A 16,008-nucleotide genomic window follows, 5' to 3' on the forward strand; every position below is an offset into this window, starting at 1 on the left:
GTCCCGAAACATCGTCACCGCTTGCGTCGTAGGGCGCCACCGACAAGTTAACAATTTCATTGTTCAACTCTACTCCCTTCTTTCAAGCCGCACGAAACGGGGCTACGGTGCGATTGGTACGGGCGGTCATGCACTGGTTAGAGAAACCGCGTTCGCTCTAAGCTGGACTCTCCGCCGGCTCAGAGCTGAAATATATTTGTGATCGAGAGTGAAACCGTCCGTTATGTTTTCGGCAGCTGTGCAAGTAAGAACTGCACGTCAAGCAACGAAAGGTGTGAGGACGATAAACTAGAGTTTACTGAAAATGTTTGCTATCTCGATGAAAGCAGCCATTCGCTTTAGAGAGAAGCAGTAATAGACGTCATTTGGGGCATATCTATAATTACTAAGCAGCCGAAAATAGCATTTCGGTCATGCACTGTGCGTTCTTGATCTGATAGTGCACTCATTCTAATATGCAAAGTCCCCATTGTCCCTAACAGGCAAAAACTTTGGCTCGAGAGCTGCAAGAACATAAATCATGTATAGTTGAGCAGTAAAACGAGGTCAGCGTGCCTTCTGACATCTGCACCCAACGACGAACAGAAGTGCCTGCCGCGGTGTAATTCGAACGTATCTGCAGTCCCAGCTTCAGCTTTCTGGGGGACTTTCCAATACGTGGACTGTATTTCCAAACATTACGAGCGTCACTTATCAGCTAAACAGTGCGTAAAAAGCAAAAACCAGCTTAGGAATAACTTACAAGCTCACATGCATGCATTGAACGGAACGGCCCGTGCACGGCCGGCTCATGGTGCCCATCGGAAGGACTTTTTGTGCCTCGGAGGGGTTATTTACGCTGCCTATCCGTGTTGTGGTTTCGTGGATTCACTTGCTTAAGCTCAGCTGCGTGTAAAGCTTTCGTAGAGCTCCACGAATTCGCGTCACACTCGCCTGGCTATATCGACTGGCAGCGCGCCGAGACTTCGCCTCCGATTGCTGCCTGACCGTTGGATTATTTATTGCCTTTGTTTACGTCGTGACAGCCCTAAAAGAATTTTCACCGCCTTAAATTCGTTGTAATTCATACATAATAGAAATTAAAGTGGTGGATCCATACTGACTCCATGCATTCGAATGCAGACGCCGGGTATTTGTACTACCCAGCTAGGGGGCGCTTTTTAGCACCGTTTTCGCGGCGCCCCCTGGGCAGCGCAAGGCTCCTATTGCAGGAACAGAAGCTAAAAACAGTACGCATACATCTCGAAATAACAGAAGCGTTACGCACAATAAAGCGAGGAAAAGACTTACTCGTAACTCAAAGGTTCAATATATACACACGCCACCATCAATTCCGATCACATGTGCGGGAAAACGTCATTCATGTAGTGTCCTCGATCACCTGGTGAAACCAGAGAGTGCACTGCGGTAGTGGCGACCCGAGAATGGGCAACATCGAGGAAAAAATGCACCCCAACGGGGGCGTGCCACCTTTCTTCTGGAGAGCGTGATCTGTCCAAGCTCTTTGCTTCCCACAAATTGATTTTATAATAAGCGGCACGAAGCATATGATTTGTAGATGTTTGTGGAAGAACCTAATTAAGTTATAGAATCCAAGTAACTTGCCAGAGCGTGCTTTGTTTCCTGACTAATATGAAGGCTAGATTGCTACTTTGTCCCCGCATACCGCATGAAGTCGTGGTTACTCAAAACCATGCTGGTTTAAGCTACATGAAAGGACGCGTTCATCAGCTGTCTTCATTGGTTAAGGGCCCCTGTGTACCTTAGAACCGAGTTCAGCACAATGGAAAGTTAGTCTAATTGAAGACCATTCATGATGAACAAGTGGGCGCGAACGGAACGTAGACACAGGCGCCTGTCCTGTTTTCTCCTTTGCTGCGTCTATATGTTCCGTTTGCGCCCTAATATTCATCGTGTTATAACAGTCACTTTTCATACTCGCGGATCATTTTGTAGCAGATACTCCGGCTCACTAAGAAAGGCTTTGGTAACAGAAAATAAATTACCATTTCACGTGTAAAAGGCGCGTTACTCGTTTCTCGTTGCCAAGACCTTGCTCACATGGTGCTATGCCAAGCAGGGAATCGCAAACAGACGCTCTATCCGATTTCGTTGAGACGCCTGACGATTGAAAAGATCAGAGAGCTGTTCAACTTGCGAGCGTTCTTCGCTGTCAGACAAACTTGTCAGAAGTTCGAGCGGCAATCCGTATTCTTTGACCATCTCTGCGTGCAGACGCCAGCGCACTGAGCGGGACAAAATGGCATCTCCACCACGCTGAAGCCGTGCCAGGACAGTCTGGTTGCGTGACGGTGCAAAAACTTTCCGGTCCGGGTGCGCTTCCGGTGATCGAGATAACGGGTGGTTGATAGAGGACGTTATAAAAATATATCTTCCTTCCGGAAAGGCTAACCGAAGGATCACTCACACATATGTTCGCGTATTTTGATATAAAAAAACATTCCCCTATCGTCCGCGTTAACCGGTCCAGGTGCGTCGAGCACTCGTACTCGGACATCTCGTCGACCGCGACAGCGTTCGGCCCAATCTGCAGAAGACTCCAACGACCCCGGACCCAAAAGAGCTCCACAGTTTTTTAGGGCTGTGTTCTTACTTGCAACGGTTCATCCCGCGATTTGCTGTCATAGCCTACTCTCTGACGTCCCTTCTCCAAAAGGTCGCCCATTTAGACTGAGCCCCTCAGGCTGTGATGTGTCTTTTCACCAGTCGCATCCCATACTGGAACTAAAAATGATAGGGTTAACGTTAAGAGATAGAAAACGTGCCGAGTGGGTCAGAGAAATAGCACATGTTACCGACATTCTAGTGAAAATGAAGAAAAGAAATGGACATGGGCAGGACATGGGCAGGACATGTAGTGCGAAGAGAGGAGGATAACCGATGGTCGCTGAGGGTAACAAACTGGATTCCAAGGGAATGAAAGCGTTGCAGGGGCGGGATAAAGTTAGGTGGGCGAATGAGATAAAGTTCGCAAGGGTCAAGTGGATGCAGCTGGGAGAGGCCTTCGCCCTGCAGTGGGCTGATGATGATGATGATCATCTTATACTCCAGCACTTCAGTCCCTCCGCTCCGACGGAAGTCCACACTGACGCAAGTGAGATTCGTTCGGAAACCGGGAAGCCCGTATTTGCCCTCAGCAAACCTGAGTGCAACTACACATTTACGGCGCAGGAGTTTTCGTCGTTCAACGATTTCGATGCCATTTCACGGTTGTGATGGACCATCATGCCCTGTGTCAAACTTCGTGATCCATCTGGTCGACGCTGAGCCCTTCATCTGCAGGAGTACGACTTGACTGTCTCGTACAAGAGTGGCCACAAACACGCCGAAACAGACTTTCTCATCTTCCCTTCCCACGATCGAATTAGACTCTATCACTACATCGCCTCCGTCACGCCCGAGTTTCCTGATGCTTCGGCTCTGCGGACTGCGCAAGCGACCGACTCGAGCCACTGCTTGCGGCAGAGCGGGATTCCGCAACTACCAGCCCTTTCTGTCTTCGTGCTGGTACAAAACGGCTTACTCAAACATCGAAAAGAATTTCTGCTGGTGATTCCCGAGAGCCACCATGCACGGCCACCCTACTTCCTTTGTACGAAGGCTCCACTGTGCCCGTGATCGGTTTTATTGGCCGAAAATGCACTAGACGACTGAGCGAGCTGCGCTGAATCCTAGGGGCACAAACGCACCTCGTTAACGTCACAGGGCCTGCTGCATTCAGTGACTACGTGGTGCTTTTGAGAAAATCGGAATCAACCTTATGGGTTCCTTCCCGAAGTCTTTCGACGGAAATCGTTGGATCATGGTTTCTGCAGACTACCTCACCCGCTACTGCGAAACGGCCGCTCTTCCTTCAGCCACGTCCACCGGTCCCTTCTGTCATGCCGCGCCGTGGACAATCATCAGTGACGAGGTTACTCGACAGATGTTATGGAAGAGCTTCTATATTTGTGTGCGTGGCATTTTTGACCCACTACACCATATCACCCTCAAACCAATGATTTCATGGAGAGCACAAACCGCATACTCGTCAACACGCTTTTTATGCACGTCACATCTGACCACAGGAACTGGGATACCATACTGCTGTTTATAACATTTGCCTTAAACACTGCAACGCATGACGCGCCCCTCGGTATTCATTCCTTACTACGTCCATGACGTGCACCGCCGAAACTCTGTCGGGAAGGAGAGGCTCGCCGTCCCGCCCGTTTGCGGATCCTCGCTTCGCAAGAGCATTCCAAAGCTCAGTATAACAGCCGGTATCGCCTAGTGCCCCTGGAGAGGCTTTGACGAAATCTCCGGAAGCGTGAGTTAGCGGCAATAAAGTTTGGCGATTAGCTGTCATCGACCGCTTCAGCGAGCTGAACTACCGAGTAGCACCCATGACCGCAAGTCACTCAACGAGAACGGAAGTCGACCATGTCGCTCGGGTGAAGCCACTACCGTGGGAACGACAAACTACCTCGCCCGTGGGCTTCAGCTGCCCAGGGGGAAAATGTAGCAGTCTTGAAGACGTTGAAGAGAATATATCAAAGGACAAGTAAAAAGACGTATGGGTAAGCCCTCGTGTCGGACGCGCAACCGTTAACCCGCTGACAACTCTGCCTTCTATCTTTTCGGCACTCCGGCAGCAAATCTCCGTCGTAACATTACTATAAAATTAATCTATGTTTACCAGCTATATGCTTATCGACAAGGAACCCTATTGCTAGTTCTCGTGGGTCCGGTAACCGTCTATAACACAATACGTGCCCGCCCTTAAATACAGTATATGCCTCATTCAAGTTCGCTGCCTCACTAAGCCCAGATATCCCATTTCATGTCAACCAGTTCCTTGAAGAGAACTGCTAAACTAGCCTCACAAGCTAGAGTTCACTTGCTAGTGAAGCTGCAAATTGCCACCGAATCTCAACCGTCTATCCTTAAAAAGCTCCAGTTCGTCAATCACCTTACGTACGACGTTTCCGTAGTCATTGAGAACAATTAAATAGTCATCTACGTATCGCAAAGCCTTACTCGTTAGGCCTTCCGAGCACCGAGTTATTGTTTGTCCACAGAGCCCAGGAAAATGCTGCTAATAGCAGGGGCTAACTTAGACTTAATGCAAACACCTGCCCTCTGAACGAAAAAAAAGAATGTTGTCATGGCCAATCATAATGGACTTCACATGAAACGAAGGTTTTTCTTAAAATTGATAAAAAAATACGTCATAGTTCAATAAGGGCTCTTTCATCATTGTCTTCAGTTATGCATGACTAGACACACTTAATTAGTTTGTCTTACGGCATTGATTAATACAAGCCTTCAACGTGTATACTGGGAAATTACTCTGCCCTGGGTTCTCGTCCGTCAAATACGTGATCAAGACTGAACGGGTCGTCAATAATCAAGGAATGTATTTCTGCAAATACCTCAAGACGACGTCCTGCCATGAGTTCCTCTCCTTTCCTTAAGACAGCGTCCTAACATGAGTTTCTAACATGAATTCCTACATTACTAACATAATGTTAGTAATGTAGAAACAAAAAATTAATAAATAGAATGATGGTATAGTTAACCAATCTATATCAATAATTAGAATTAGGGGCAGCTACTATCAGCCCGTTTCAAAGGGGACGCTCATATATTCCATCCATCCATCCATCCATCTTCTACTGATGGGCATGTCCTTCTTGTTGTCTTCACGCTGAAGAATGCCTCTTGATGTGTAGTCGAAGCCGCCTTTGCCGATAATGCAAGATGTAGAAGAAGAATAAGGAAGTAATGACTCATTCACATTCACCAAAGCGGAGTCATACGGCTACAACAGAAAGGTATACAGCTTTCTCGCTCTACGAAAAGAACTAACTAAGGAAGGCCAGTGGATCAGGGAATCGATAACAACTCTAAGTGGCAACTGTGTTGGACTAATATTTAAGGGAATCCCTCAATACGGAGAAGATTTATCAAGGGAGTAATTACTCACTGACATTCACCCAAGTGCAGTCGTGTACGGCTACAAAGGAAGGCTCTTGGTTTTCCTTTGTAGCCGAATGGACGCGCTTGGGTGGATGTCAGTAATTATTCCCTTATTAAAATCTACTCAAACTCCCTGAATATTCATCTAAGACGCAGAGGATTGTCTTGCAAAAGTGTCTCGGCTAGCTTCTTAAACCAGAAATGCACCTGCTCAGAATCTTCGCCACCGCCCCGCTTGCCTTTTCTCTTAACATGCTATCTGGCATAACGGCGAAATGCCATACTTGTATGCTACCAAAGAACCTAGGTCGTTCTCCAGCATGTAATCAACAAGTCGATGCGTGCTGCCGCGTTTCCTTTCCTGGCTTCCGCACTCTGTAGCAAAGAGACGCACTCATCTGCGCACCTAGATCAAAAGTCACTGGGAACACGGCAGCAGACGGACTTGGCAAAAGCAAGCTCTTAAGTGGGATGGAGGTCAGGCTGAAATAAAACTTTGGCCCCACTGCAAAATCTTATGGTAGTCCCCGGCAATAGGTCCTTAGAATGGCGATATTTTCTTCTCTCGTGGCCTTCTATCACCCCTGGTACCTGGCCTTTACCACAGGTCATTAGCACCGTTGTCGCCAACCACTTTCTAAACACCCCCTGTTAAGGAGTCCACCAGGCTCAGGTGATGTTAAAAAAAATTTGATGTCACCACCACTCGGAGCAGAAAAACTTCGTCCCCCTTCTTGCATGACCTCTTGAAGGCTCCATAAAATACAGCGTCTCAAGGCCTTCCAGGCAAGTGTCTTGGCCATACGGCGATTAGCGATGCGATTACTGCCGGAGTTGAGGGTGGTTAATGTGAGGCGCTTCCGGGAAAGCTGGTACTTGAAGCAATTTGGTAGCGCATTGTCGGAACTGCAGCAAACACCAAGACATGCTATGTTACTCTCGAGAACAAGTGTTCCGTCTATCACCGAGATTGGTTAGTACGGACAGTAGTGGGATTTTTTCATATCGAAATACCGCAACACATGTGTTAGTGATCCTCCGGTTAGTCTTCATCGAAGGCAGATATGTTTCTTAGATACACGAATGGCGAATGCAAGATAACGCCTTCCTGGGCACATGATTTCTTGTGTTCGCATGTATATGGAACTTTCCAAAGGTGTGAGTAAGCGCTGCGTTTACTTCTTGCATTCTTGTGTGTGGCGCTTTTGTTGTTTTGAGATAAATTTTTTTTCCCTTGCATTATCTTGTCTGCGTTCAAGCAGGTAGGAATACAATTTGATACCAAAAAGGTACACAAAGAGCATTACCACTTGTCTATGACGTTTCATCCGTATCTTTTCGAGGTCAATTGCTGTTAGGCCGGAATTAAAAACTGCTCCCTGACGACAGGTGGGCGGGCGGCTTCATCAACTGGGGCTACCCTCTGCGCATCCACCACATCACGACGGGCCAGTACCTGGCCTTCGGCGAGAACCGAGAGGTTTGCCTGGTGCCCCGAGAGAAGGCCACAGTCGCAGCAACAGCCTTCTGCCTCAGGCAGACCAAGGTAACCACTCATATCTTACGAAAACAGGCTTTCCATAGACTCCTTTATTCGTACGATACCCACTGGGGCAATGCAGAAACGCCATAGAACAAATCCACACTTCGGCGACAAATTACATCTTGTGACGTTCCAGTAGGTAACAGTACGCGGAAAATATCTGTTGTTTAAACAAGTCAATACGACATTGGTATGGCCGAACCTTCAATTTGTGGTCATTTCGAGCAGAAGCACGTGCGATTGCTGCAAGTAACTTGAAGTAGTGATTCCACTTTGATTGTGAAAAATGCTAAAAGCCATTTATGTGTGAGAGTTATGCGCCGTTAATTTAAAGGGTGCAGCAGAGGGAACGTTCCACATTGGTACCGCTGATAAATCGATCAATCTTGCACGTAAAACACCGAGCAGAAACGCTCAAATGCGTCAACACGGACACGATGTCCTCACTCTAGTATCAGCCGCACATAAGCTTGATATGCAGCCTGCTGTACTTATATACAGACACACTCTTTAAATTGCGTTGCAGAAAGGTTAGAGCCTTACTAGCGGTGGCGTAGCGGTAGAACGGCCGCCTCGCATGCAAGAGGACCGGGGTTCAAATCACGGTGCCACGGCATTGGTTCTAGGAATAGCAGGGGAGTTCCTAGTTGAGTTTGCAGAGCTCAATAACTGAAGAATTATGAATACCTTCTTCAGCAAACACAAGAACCGTGAGTGGACATGTAGATGTCCTAACGGGGAGACTTAAAATGAAATTTACATCATACTGTGTTCACCCCCCCCCCCCCCCCCCCATTATGCAAGATGTAGAGGTAATCGGGAAAGTGCGATGCAGTGACCACAGGATGGTGAGGTCCCGAATTAGCCTAGATCTGAAGAAGGAACGCAACAGATTAGTAGGAAAGAATCCCATCAACGAATTAGCTGTGAGCGGGAGGGCAGAAGAGTTCAGGATCTCGCTACAGAATAGGTATTCAGCTGTAACCGAGGATGGCGACATTACCCTAGAAGCAAGGAACAATAGTTTCAGAGATATCATTACTGAGTGCGCAGTAGAAGTAGGCGGTAGGATAGTTAGAGAGGATACCGGTAAGCTGTCTAAGGAGACGAAAGATTTGGTTAAGAAACGCCAGAGTATGAAAACTTCCAATCCAACAGACCAGATAGAATTGGCCGAGATATCCAAGCTAATCAATAAGCGCAAGGTGGCCGATATAAGGAAGCATAACATAGATAAAATTGAGCATGCGGTAAAGAACGGGGGAAGCCTTAAAGCAGTAAAGAAGAAATTGGGCATAGGCGAAAACCAGATGTATGCGATAAGGGACAAGGCGGGCAACGTCATCACGAATATGGACAAGATAGTCAAAGTAGCCGAGGAGTTCTATATAGATCTCTACAGCAGACAAAATAGTCAGGACCGTAAGGAGATTGGCGGTAGGGAAAAACAGTCACACGTTCCACCAGTGACGAAGGACGAGGTCAAGAAAGCATTAGGAACTATGAAAAGGGGGAAATCAGCTGGAAAGCATCAGATAACTACAGATTTGTTAAAGGACGGGGGGATATCGTGCTAGAAAAACTGGCCACCCTGTATACGCACTGCCTAGTGTCATCGACGGTACCGGAACCATGGCAGAATGCAAACATTATCCTCATTCATAAGAAAAGGGGCGCTAAGCACCTTAAAAATTACGGACCAAACAGCTTACTGTCTGTTATGTATAAGGTTATTCATTCTTGATGGAACAGCGCAAAACATCGGGACAAGAGACAAGCGCTGGGACAAGAGACCCAGAGCGGAGAAAGCGCCAATGCCCTTCCAATCAGCTCACTCTAAGCTGACCAAGAGGGCTATTGTGAACTTGTGCTTCACGAATGCCTTGAGGAAATCCTGTGTTCACAAAATGAATGTGAGCTTTCGTCGCCAGGCGGAACGGCTTGGCAACTCGGGTTACCCCTCGCACTTGCTGGTATCTGTTGCCAAGCAGGTGAAAAAGCACCTGATGCAGGCTAGGCCCGAGCAGCAAGATGATGCACAGAAACAGAAAGAAAGGAGGCCGGTAGTAGCAATTCCGTATCTTCACAATATTTCCCATCGCCTGAAAGGCATAGGTCGAAAAGCTGGCGTGAATGTAGTGATGACTGCTCCTAATAAACTCAAAAGTCTGTGCAGGCGAGTCAACTCCGATCCGACCAAAAAGAAGCAGGGATGCACGATAAAGCATCGAACCCCCTTTGTGGAGTGCACCGAAGGCCTTGTTTATTCGTTGCCAGTGACTTGCGGTAAACAGTACATTGGGCAGACTGGCAGGTGCATGAATGAAAGGCTGCTAGAACACAAAAATGTATAAGGTATTTACTAGGGTAATCGCTAATAGAATCAGGACAACCTTAGGCTGGCAGCAATGAAGCAAATTATCAAGCAGGTTTTCGGAAACGGTACTCTACATATCGATCATATCCATACCATCAACCATGTGATAGAAAAAATGATCGGTATATAACCAGCCCTTATACATAGCATTCATTGATTACGAAAAAGCATTTGACTCGGTTGAAACCTCGGCGGCGGTGCACGCATTGCGAAATCCGGGTGTAGGCGAGCCGTACGTGAAAGTGCTTGAAGATATATATAGTGGCTGCACAGCAAGCATAGTTCTGCATAAAGCAAGTAAAAAAATCCCATAAACAAAGGTGTTAGGCAAGGAGACACGATCTCCCCAGTACTATTCACAGCTTGCTTAGAGGACGTATTCAGAGACTTGGAATGGGAGCAGTTAGGGATAAGGGTAGATGGAGAATACCTCAGTAATCTGCGATTTGCTGATGAGATTGTCTTGCTAAGTAACTCGGGGGATGAACTGCAAATAATGATTGATGACCTAGACAGGAAAAGTAGGAAGGTAGGCTTAAAAATCAATATGCAGACGACTAAGGTAATGTTCAACAGCCTCGGGAAGGAACAGCAGTTTACGTTAGGTAGCGAAGCACTGGAAGTAGTATGCGAATATGTCTACTTAGGACAGGTAATAACCGCAGATCCGGACCATGAAATGGAAATAACAAGAAGAATAAGATTGGGATTGAGAGCATTTGGCAAGCCCTCGCAGATTATGACTGGCAGCTTACCGGTATCGCTCAAGAGGAAAGTATACAACAGTTGCATCTTACCTGTACTCACCTGTAGGTCTTTCACCTATAGGGCTGAAACGTGGAGGCTAACCAAGAGAGTTCTACCTAAGTTGAGGACAACCCAGAGGGCTATGGAACGAAAAATGGTAGGGGCAACATTAAGAGATTGGAAGCATGCAGAGTGGGTCAGAGGATTAACTCAAGTTACCGACATTCTAGTAGAAATTAAGAAGAAGAAATGGGCATGTGCAGGACATGTGCGAAGGCATGGGCGAAGAGAGGATAACCGATGGTCGCTGTAACAAACTGGATTCCAAGGGAAGGAAAGCGTAGCACGGGGTGGCAGAAAGTTAGGTGGGCGGATGAGGTTAAGAAGTTCGCAGGGGTCAAGTGGATGCTGCTTGCACAGAACCGGGGGAGCCTTTCGGGGCAAAGCCGGCCGGCGGAACCCCCTCCCGCATTAACACGGGCGACCAGAGGAGAGCGGTGTCTGCGCGGTCTGCCTTCGCCGCAGTCGGGTTCAATGTGCATTGCTGAAATTTTGAACTCTGATAGTGTGGATGGGGCGGGGAAGGCATGAGGAAACCACCGTAGACATGTTCACGATGAAGTAGCGAGGATATTTTATATAAAATATCACATCAGTTCAATGCCAAAATAAGAGCATAGAGACAATGTAGGCATCAGAGCGACGACAGGAAGAGATGAGGACGCATACCCTCAGTCTTTTTTCCATTACTACTAGGTCCCTAGATGAGGAGTGCAGTTACTTGAAAAATTAATTGAAAACAAAGTATTTTATTACTTTGCTCAATACAACGCACGACGAAGAATAAAAGGCTGCCAGCCGCAGCTTCAAAAGCTCCTTGTACCTATTCTTCACTTGGCAACCGGGCTTGAGCATTCGGAGTGGTAGTATGAGATTTCTAGTTTGTACACAAAAAACAATGTATTACAGAAAAATAATTACATACCGCTTATGTCAGTAGCATTTTACGAATCATAGGCGCTGAACTTGGCAGGGCAAAAAATGTTACGTGAATTGTATTGCAAAAAAAAAAAAAAACTTGAGTGCGAAACAAAAGACGCTAGAACGCCAAGAAAAACATTGTACCGAAGGTGAGGTATTACAGCTAATTATTTTGCATGTTTTTCTGTGCTCATGTCATGTTTCGCAAGACCGTTCAGTTGCTTCCGGAAGTTGCAGCACAATGATTGCGTACGTATGATTAGTGGTGCGGCAAAGTGGAAAGGACCAAAAGTTGCAGTCTTGCACTGGATAAGCAGGCATGTACCAAACTGAATGGAGCATTTTAAGCATACAGTCAATGTTACCAGAAGAGCAGTCTTATACAAGCGTAAAAGTATAAGAGTGTATAATGTCACTGACCTGACAATGGTAAGTTATAAAGTACGTATACATCAGTGTGCACATGCGACGGCATGTTAGCAATAATTTGCGCTATGAGGTTTTGTGTGACAGATATTCTGACTATCATGTTTGGTTATCGCACTACAGCCGCGAAAGCTGTACGTGATAAATGGTTGAAGGGAAACACTGTAGATTAGAATTGTCACTGTTGTTGGAAGACTGCTTGCGGGGACATTGGATGCCAGACGTTTCATTTTATTTACTACGAACACTGTATACTAATTATTCGTTCCGCAAACAGATAGAGTGGCGTACGACCGTCCACTTCGCTATGATCTTCCACACAAATATACTCGAGATTGCTTTATTGCACTCATCATCGCGACCGACATACCGACCGACATAGTGGGTACTCTTCAGCCAGTGAAAATGGAAACGAATGCTTCTTGGTACGTCACAATAACCTCTGTCACAGCAAAGGAGCACCCCACCACACCACAACCAGCTACAAAAATGCGCTTCCCGCAGAGCGCAACCCGTGAATTTGCCAGGCGAGCAAAGAAAAGGCCGCGGACACCCCTCCTCCCGGGGGCGGTTTTGTGCCAGCCGATAAAAAGCCCCCACCACCGAGGGGCTCCCAGGAAACCGGTTCCTTTTCACAACATCGCCGTCCAGAGAGGTGGTTTTCTCCCCCGTGTGAATACCCCTTTACGGTCTGTTATCCCCACTTACCTAGCTGGGGAAAAAAGTTCACTCGGTGCAGTCCAATCACTGGGGCACAAGAAACCACTGGGTGTGCCGCCCGCTGCCGAGGGCGGTGCTCGAACCTCCTCTCACATCTTTCTGTGGCGAGGGCGAACTTTTCCGATGTCGATGACGATGTTGTGCTGGTGGTGGAGATCCTGCACCAAGGCGAAACAGCCCGCGAAGTCGCCCGCTCGCGGCGGTCATTTCCCCGACGTAACTCCAAGGAGGTCACCCGCCTGCTTGGAGAATTCGGCTAGCGGGGTCAAGGCTGCTCGGTGGCGCGCTTCTGGTCCATTCAACACAAGGACAGGTTTCCTGCTGTCGCCGCCGTGGACGCCAATGAGGATTAGGGCCCGAAAGGCCTCCGTCCCGAAGGTGGGAGGCGCGGAAGGCTGGATGCCGCAGCTGTAGACAAAGGGTCACTTCCCCGCTGTCGCCGCCGCTTCGTTGCAGTTGACAGCGGTCGTTCACCGGCGCCCGCTAGACCTGTCTCTGTCTTCAGCTGCTGGATAATCTGCTCCAAACTTCGGCCGGAGCCCCAGTCACAACAGTACGTAAATAGGTCCTAATTTTGTCAAAATCATCATCAAGTGCCTTGAAACAGAATTCCGTAATATTCGTCTTTTAAAACGGTTATTTTACAGACGCTTTATTGATGAGATGTTTACAATTTGATAGCACAATGAGAAACAAATCCTTTCGTTTATTGCTGATTTCAATAATGTTCATCTATCAGTCGCTTTCACGCACCCGTATTCGGCCTCAACTATTAGTTTTCTTGATGTGCCAGTGTCGAGTAAAGGTGAACAGCTAACTATTACATTTACAGGAAACGTGCTGACTGCCAACAGTATCTTCACCTTAACAGTGGCCATGTAAAGCATCCCAAAACCTGTCTTCCATACAGTCAGGCTGTTTGTTTTAAAAGTACGCGTTCCGAACCATCTGGCTTCTATGGGAATTGTGAAGAATTTTGACGCATTCCAATTAAACAAAAATATCCCGCAAATTGTTAACTGACGACGCCGTGAAACGCGCAGACGCACTTGACCGCGAGTCGTGAACAATCCCGTCTTGAAACAGCAAACTATCTTGTTTTTAACCTACTCAGCTTCTCTCCCACAGGCCTTCTATGAAGACATTCTGATTCAAAGTTGAATTCAGACGTGCTAAAAATTTGATCTTTTAACTTCTTCGAGAACCTCGATTCTACTCGCCATTCACTTAATCTCGCTCTTCCCAGATGACATCAATAGCTGTTTAGGGGACTTCACCTTTGACTTTGTCAATGTAATTTATATGCTTGAATGTTCCCCCTCCGGCTCCAGTATATAGGGCAAACTGCGCCGTATTTTAGATCACATTTTAACAGTCACGACGCGCAAAGTACAAGCCTACCCAAGCTAACGCTGTCCAAGCATGTAAGCATTCAAGGCCGATCATTTGATCTACCCATATTTGAAAACTTCAACTTACCTAATATAAACCGGTCTGCACAATCTGTGGCAGCGAGTGAAACCGAAGCTCACATGTTCCCTCAATCGTGTCTTGATTTTTCGCTATCGCAACATATCACCAATTCCATGCGTCACACATCGAGCACCGCCAACATTCTTGATTTATTATTAATAAATAAACCTGATATTTGCCAGGACAGCAGCTTGGGAAAGTTGGTTGTCCATTTGTGACCAAAACAGCGCGTAGCAATGGGACAAGCCAGGACAGCGCTTGTGTCTTGTTCCTTTGATACGCGCTGTTTTTGTCTCAAACCTGATGTTTGTTCAGACGTAATTCATTTAGATCATACTTCGGATACAAATAAGACGTGACAGCAGAGCTAACTATGGCAGAATTAACATTAATTACTTATCTTTCTTCCCATTTCAAGAATCAATATTTATTGCGCACTGCTGAGCGAAATTGGGATTTATTCAAAACAACTCTTGCTAACCTCATCGTTGACAAATTTGTGCCCCTTATGCCCATTAGATGCAGAAGCAATGCACCAAGGTTTAGTCAAAAGCTGCGGCGTATGAATGACAAAAAAAGATACTTTACCGACTAGTCGTAATGATAATCCACATGAAGTCAGTTTTTCAATCATGACTTTTCCTCTCTGCTAACCAACTACTCCCGTAAATTTTGGCGCGTAATAAATCCTAGCTTTCATTCTGACATATTGCTTTCCTATAGTATAGGCGTCATAATTCATGAATATGACTGCGCTCATGTTTTAACATTACCTTCTCATCGGTTTTTGCCAACTAAGACATTAGCTCATCTCCTGTCTTAAATACATTTTATGACATTTTCATGCCTAAAATTAGAAGTAGATCGGATAACCTTGGCTTTAACAATAAGATACTAATGAATACATACCAAAGTATCCCCAGTACCTTGTCCTGTTTTTTTTCGCAGTCAATATCGAACGGACTAATTCCTAATAACTGGCGTGTAGCCAAAGCAATCATCATTATCAGCCGCACTAAACCCACTGCAGGGCGAAGGCCTCTCCCATTTTCCTCCAATTAACCCGGTCCTGTGCTAGCTGCATCTTCTTTACTCCTGCGAACTTGTTAACCTCATTCGACCACCTAACCTTCTGCCGCGCCCTGCTAGGCTTTCCGTTCCTTGGAATCTAAATGGGCACTCTTAGAGACAATCGGTTATCATTTCTTCGCACTACACATCCTGTCCATGCCCATTTCTTCTTAATTTCGACCAGAACGTCTGTAACTTGAGTTATTATTCCAGACCCAGGCTGCACGCTTCCTATTTCTTAATGTTACACCTACCATTTTCCGTTCCATAGCTCTGTACATTGTCCTGAACTTAGCTAGAGCCTTTTTCGTTATCCTCCATGTTTCAACCCCATAGGTGAGTACTGGTAGGATGCAACTTTTATACACTTTCTTCTTGAGTGATACCGGTAAGCTTCTTGTCGTAATGTCTGAATACCTTCTTATTCTCCTAATTATTTTTTTTTCGTGGCCCGGATCTGCGATTACTACCTGTCCTAATTAGACATATTCGCCTACAACGTCCAGAGCTTTGCTACCTATTTAAACTGCTGTTCCTTTCCCAGACTGTTCAACATTACGTTCTGTATATTAATCTTTAGGCCTACCTTTCTGTTTCTCCTACCTAGATTGTTAACCATTAGTTTCAGTTGGTCCCCTGAGTTACTTAACAAGGCAATGTCATCAGGGAATCGCAGATTACTGGGATA

The 16,008-nt window shown here is 46.4% G+C and overlaps 1 protein-coding gene across 1 annotated transcript in view; it reads left to right on the forward strand.

Moving 5' to 3' along the window:
* Nucleotides 1–16,008, forward strand: part of RyR (Ryanodine receptor) — a 1,181,579-nt gene that overhangs the window by 133,436 nt on the left and 1,032,135 nt on the right. Inside the window, exon 10 of the mRNA XM_084584752.1 lies at nt 7,372–7,528. Coding sequence (XP_084440878.1) covers nt 7,372–7,528 — 157 coding nt within the window. The remainder of the gene's footprint in view (nt 1–7,371; nt 7,529–16,008) is intronic.

The sequence above is a fragment of the Amblyomma maculatum genome, chromosome 11, assembly GCF_055883805.1.
Source record: "Amblyomma maculatum isolate TAMU_Amacu chromosome 11, ASM5588380v1, whole genome shotgun sequence".
Classification (NCBI taxonomy): Eukaryota; Metazoa; Arthropoda; class Arachnida; order Ixodida; family Ixodidae; genus Amblyomma; species Amblyomma maculatum.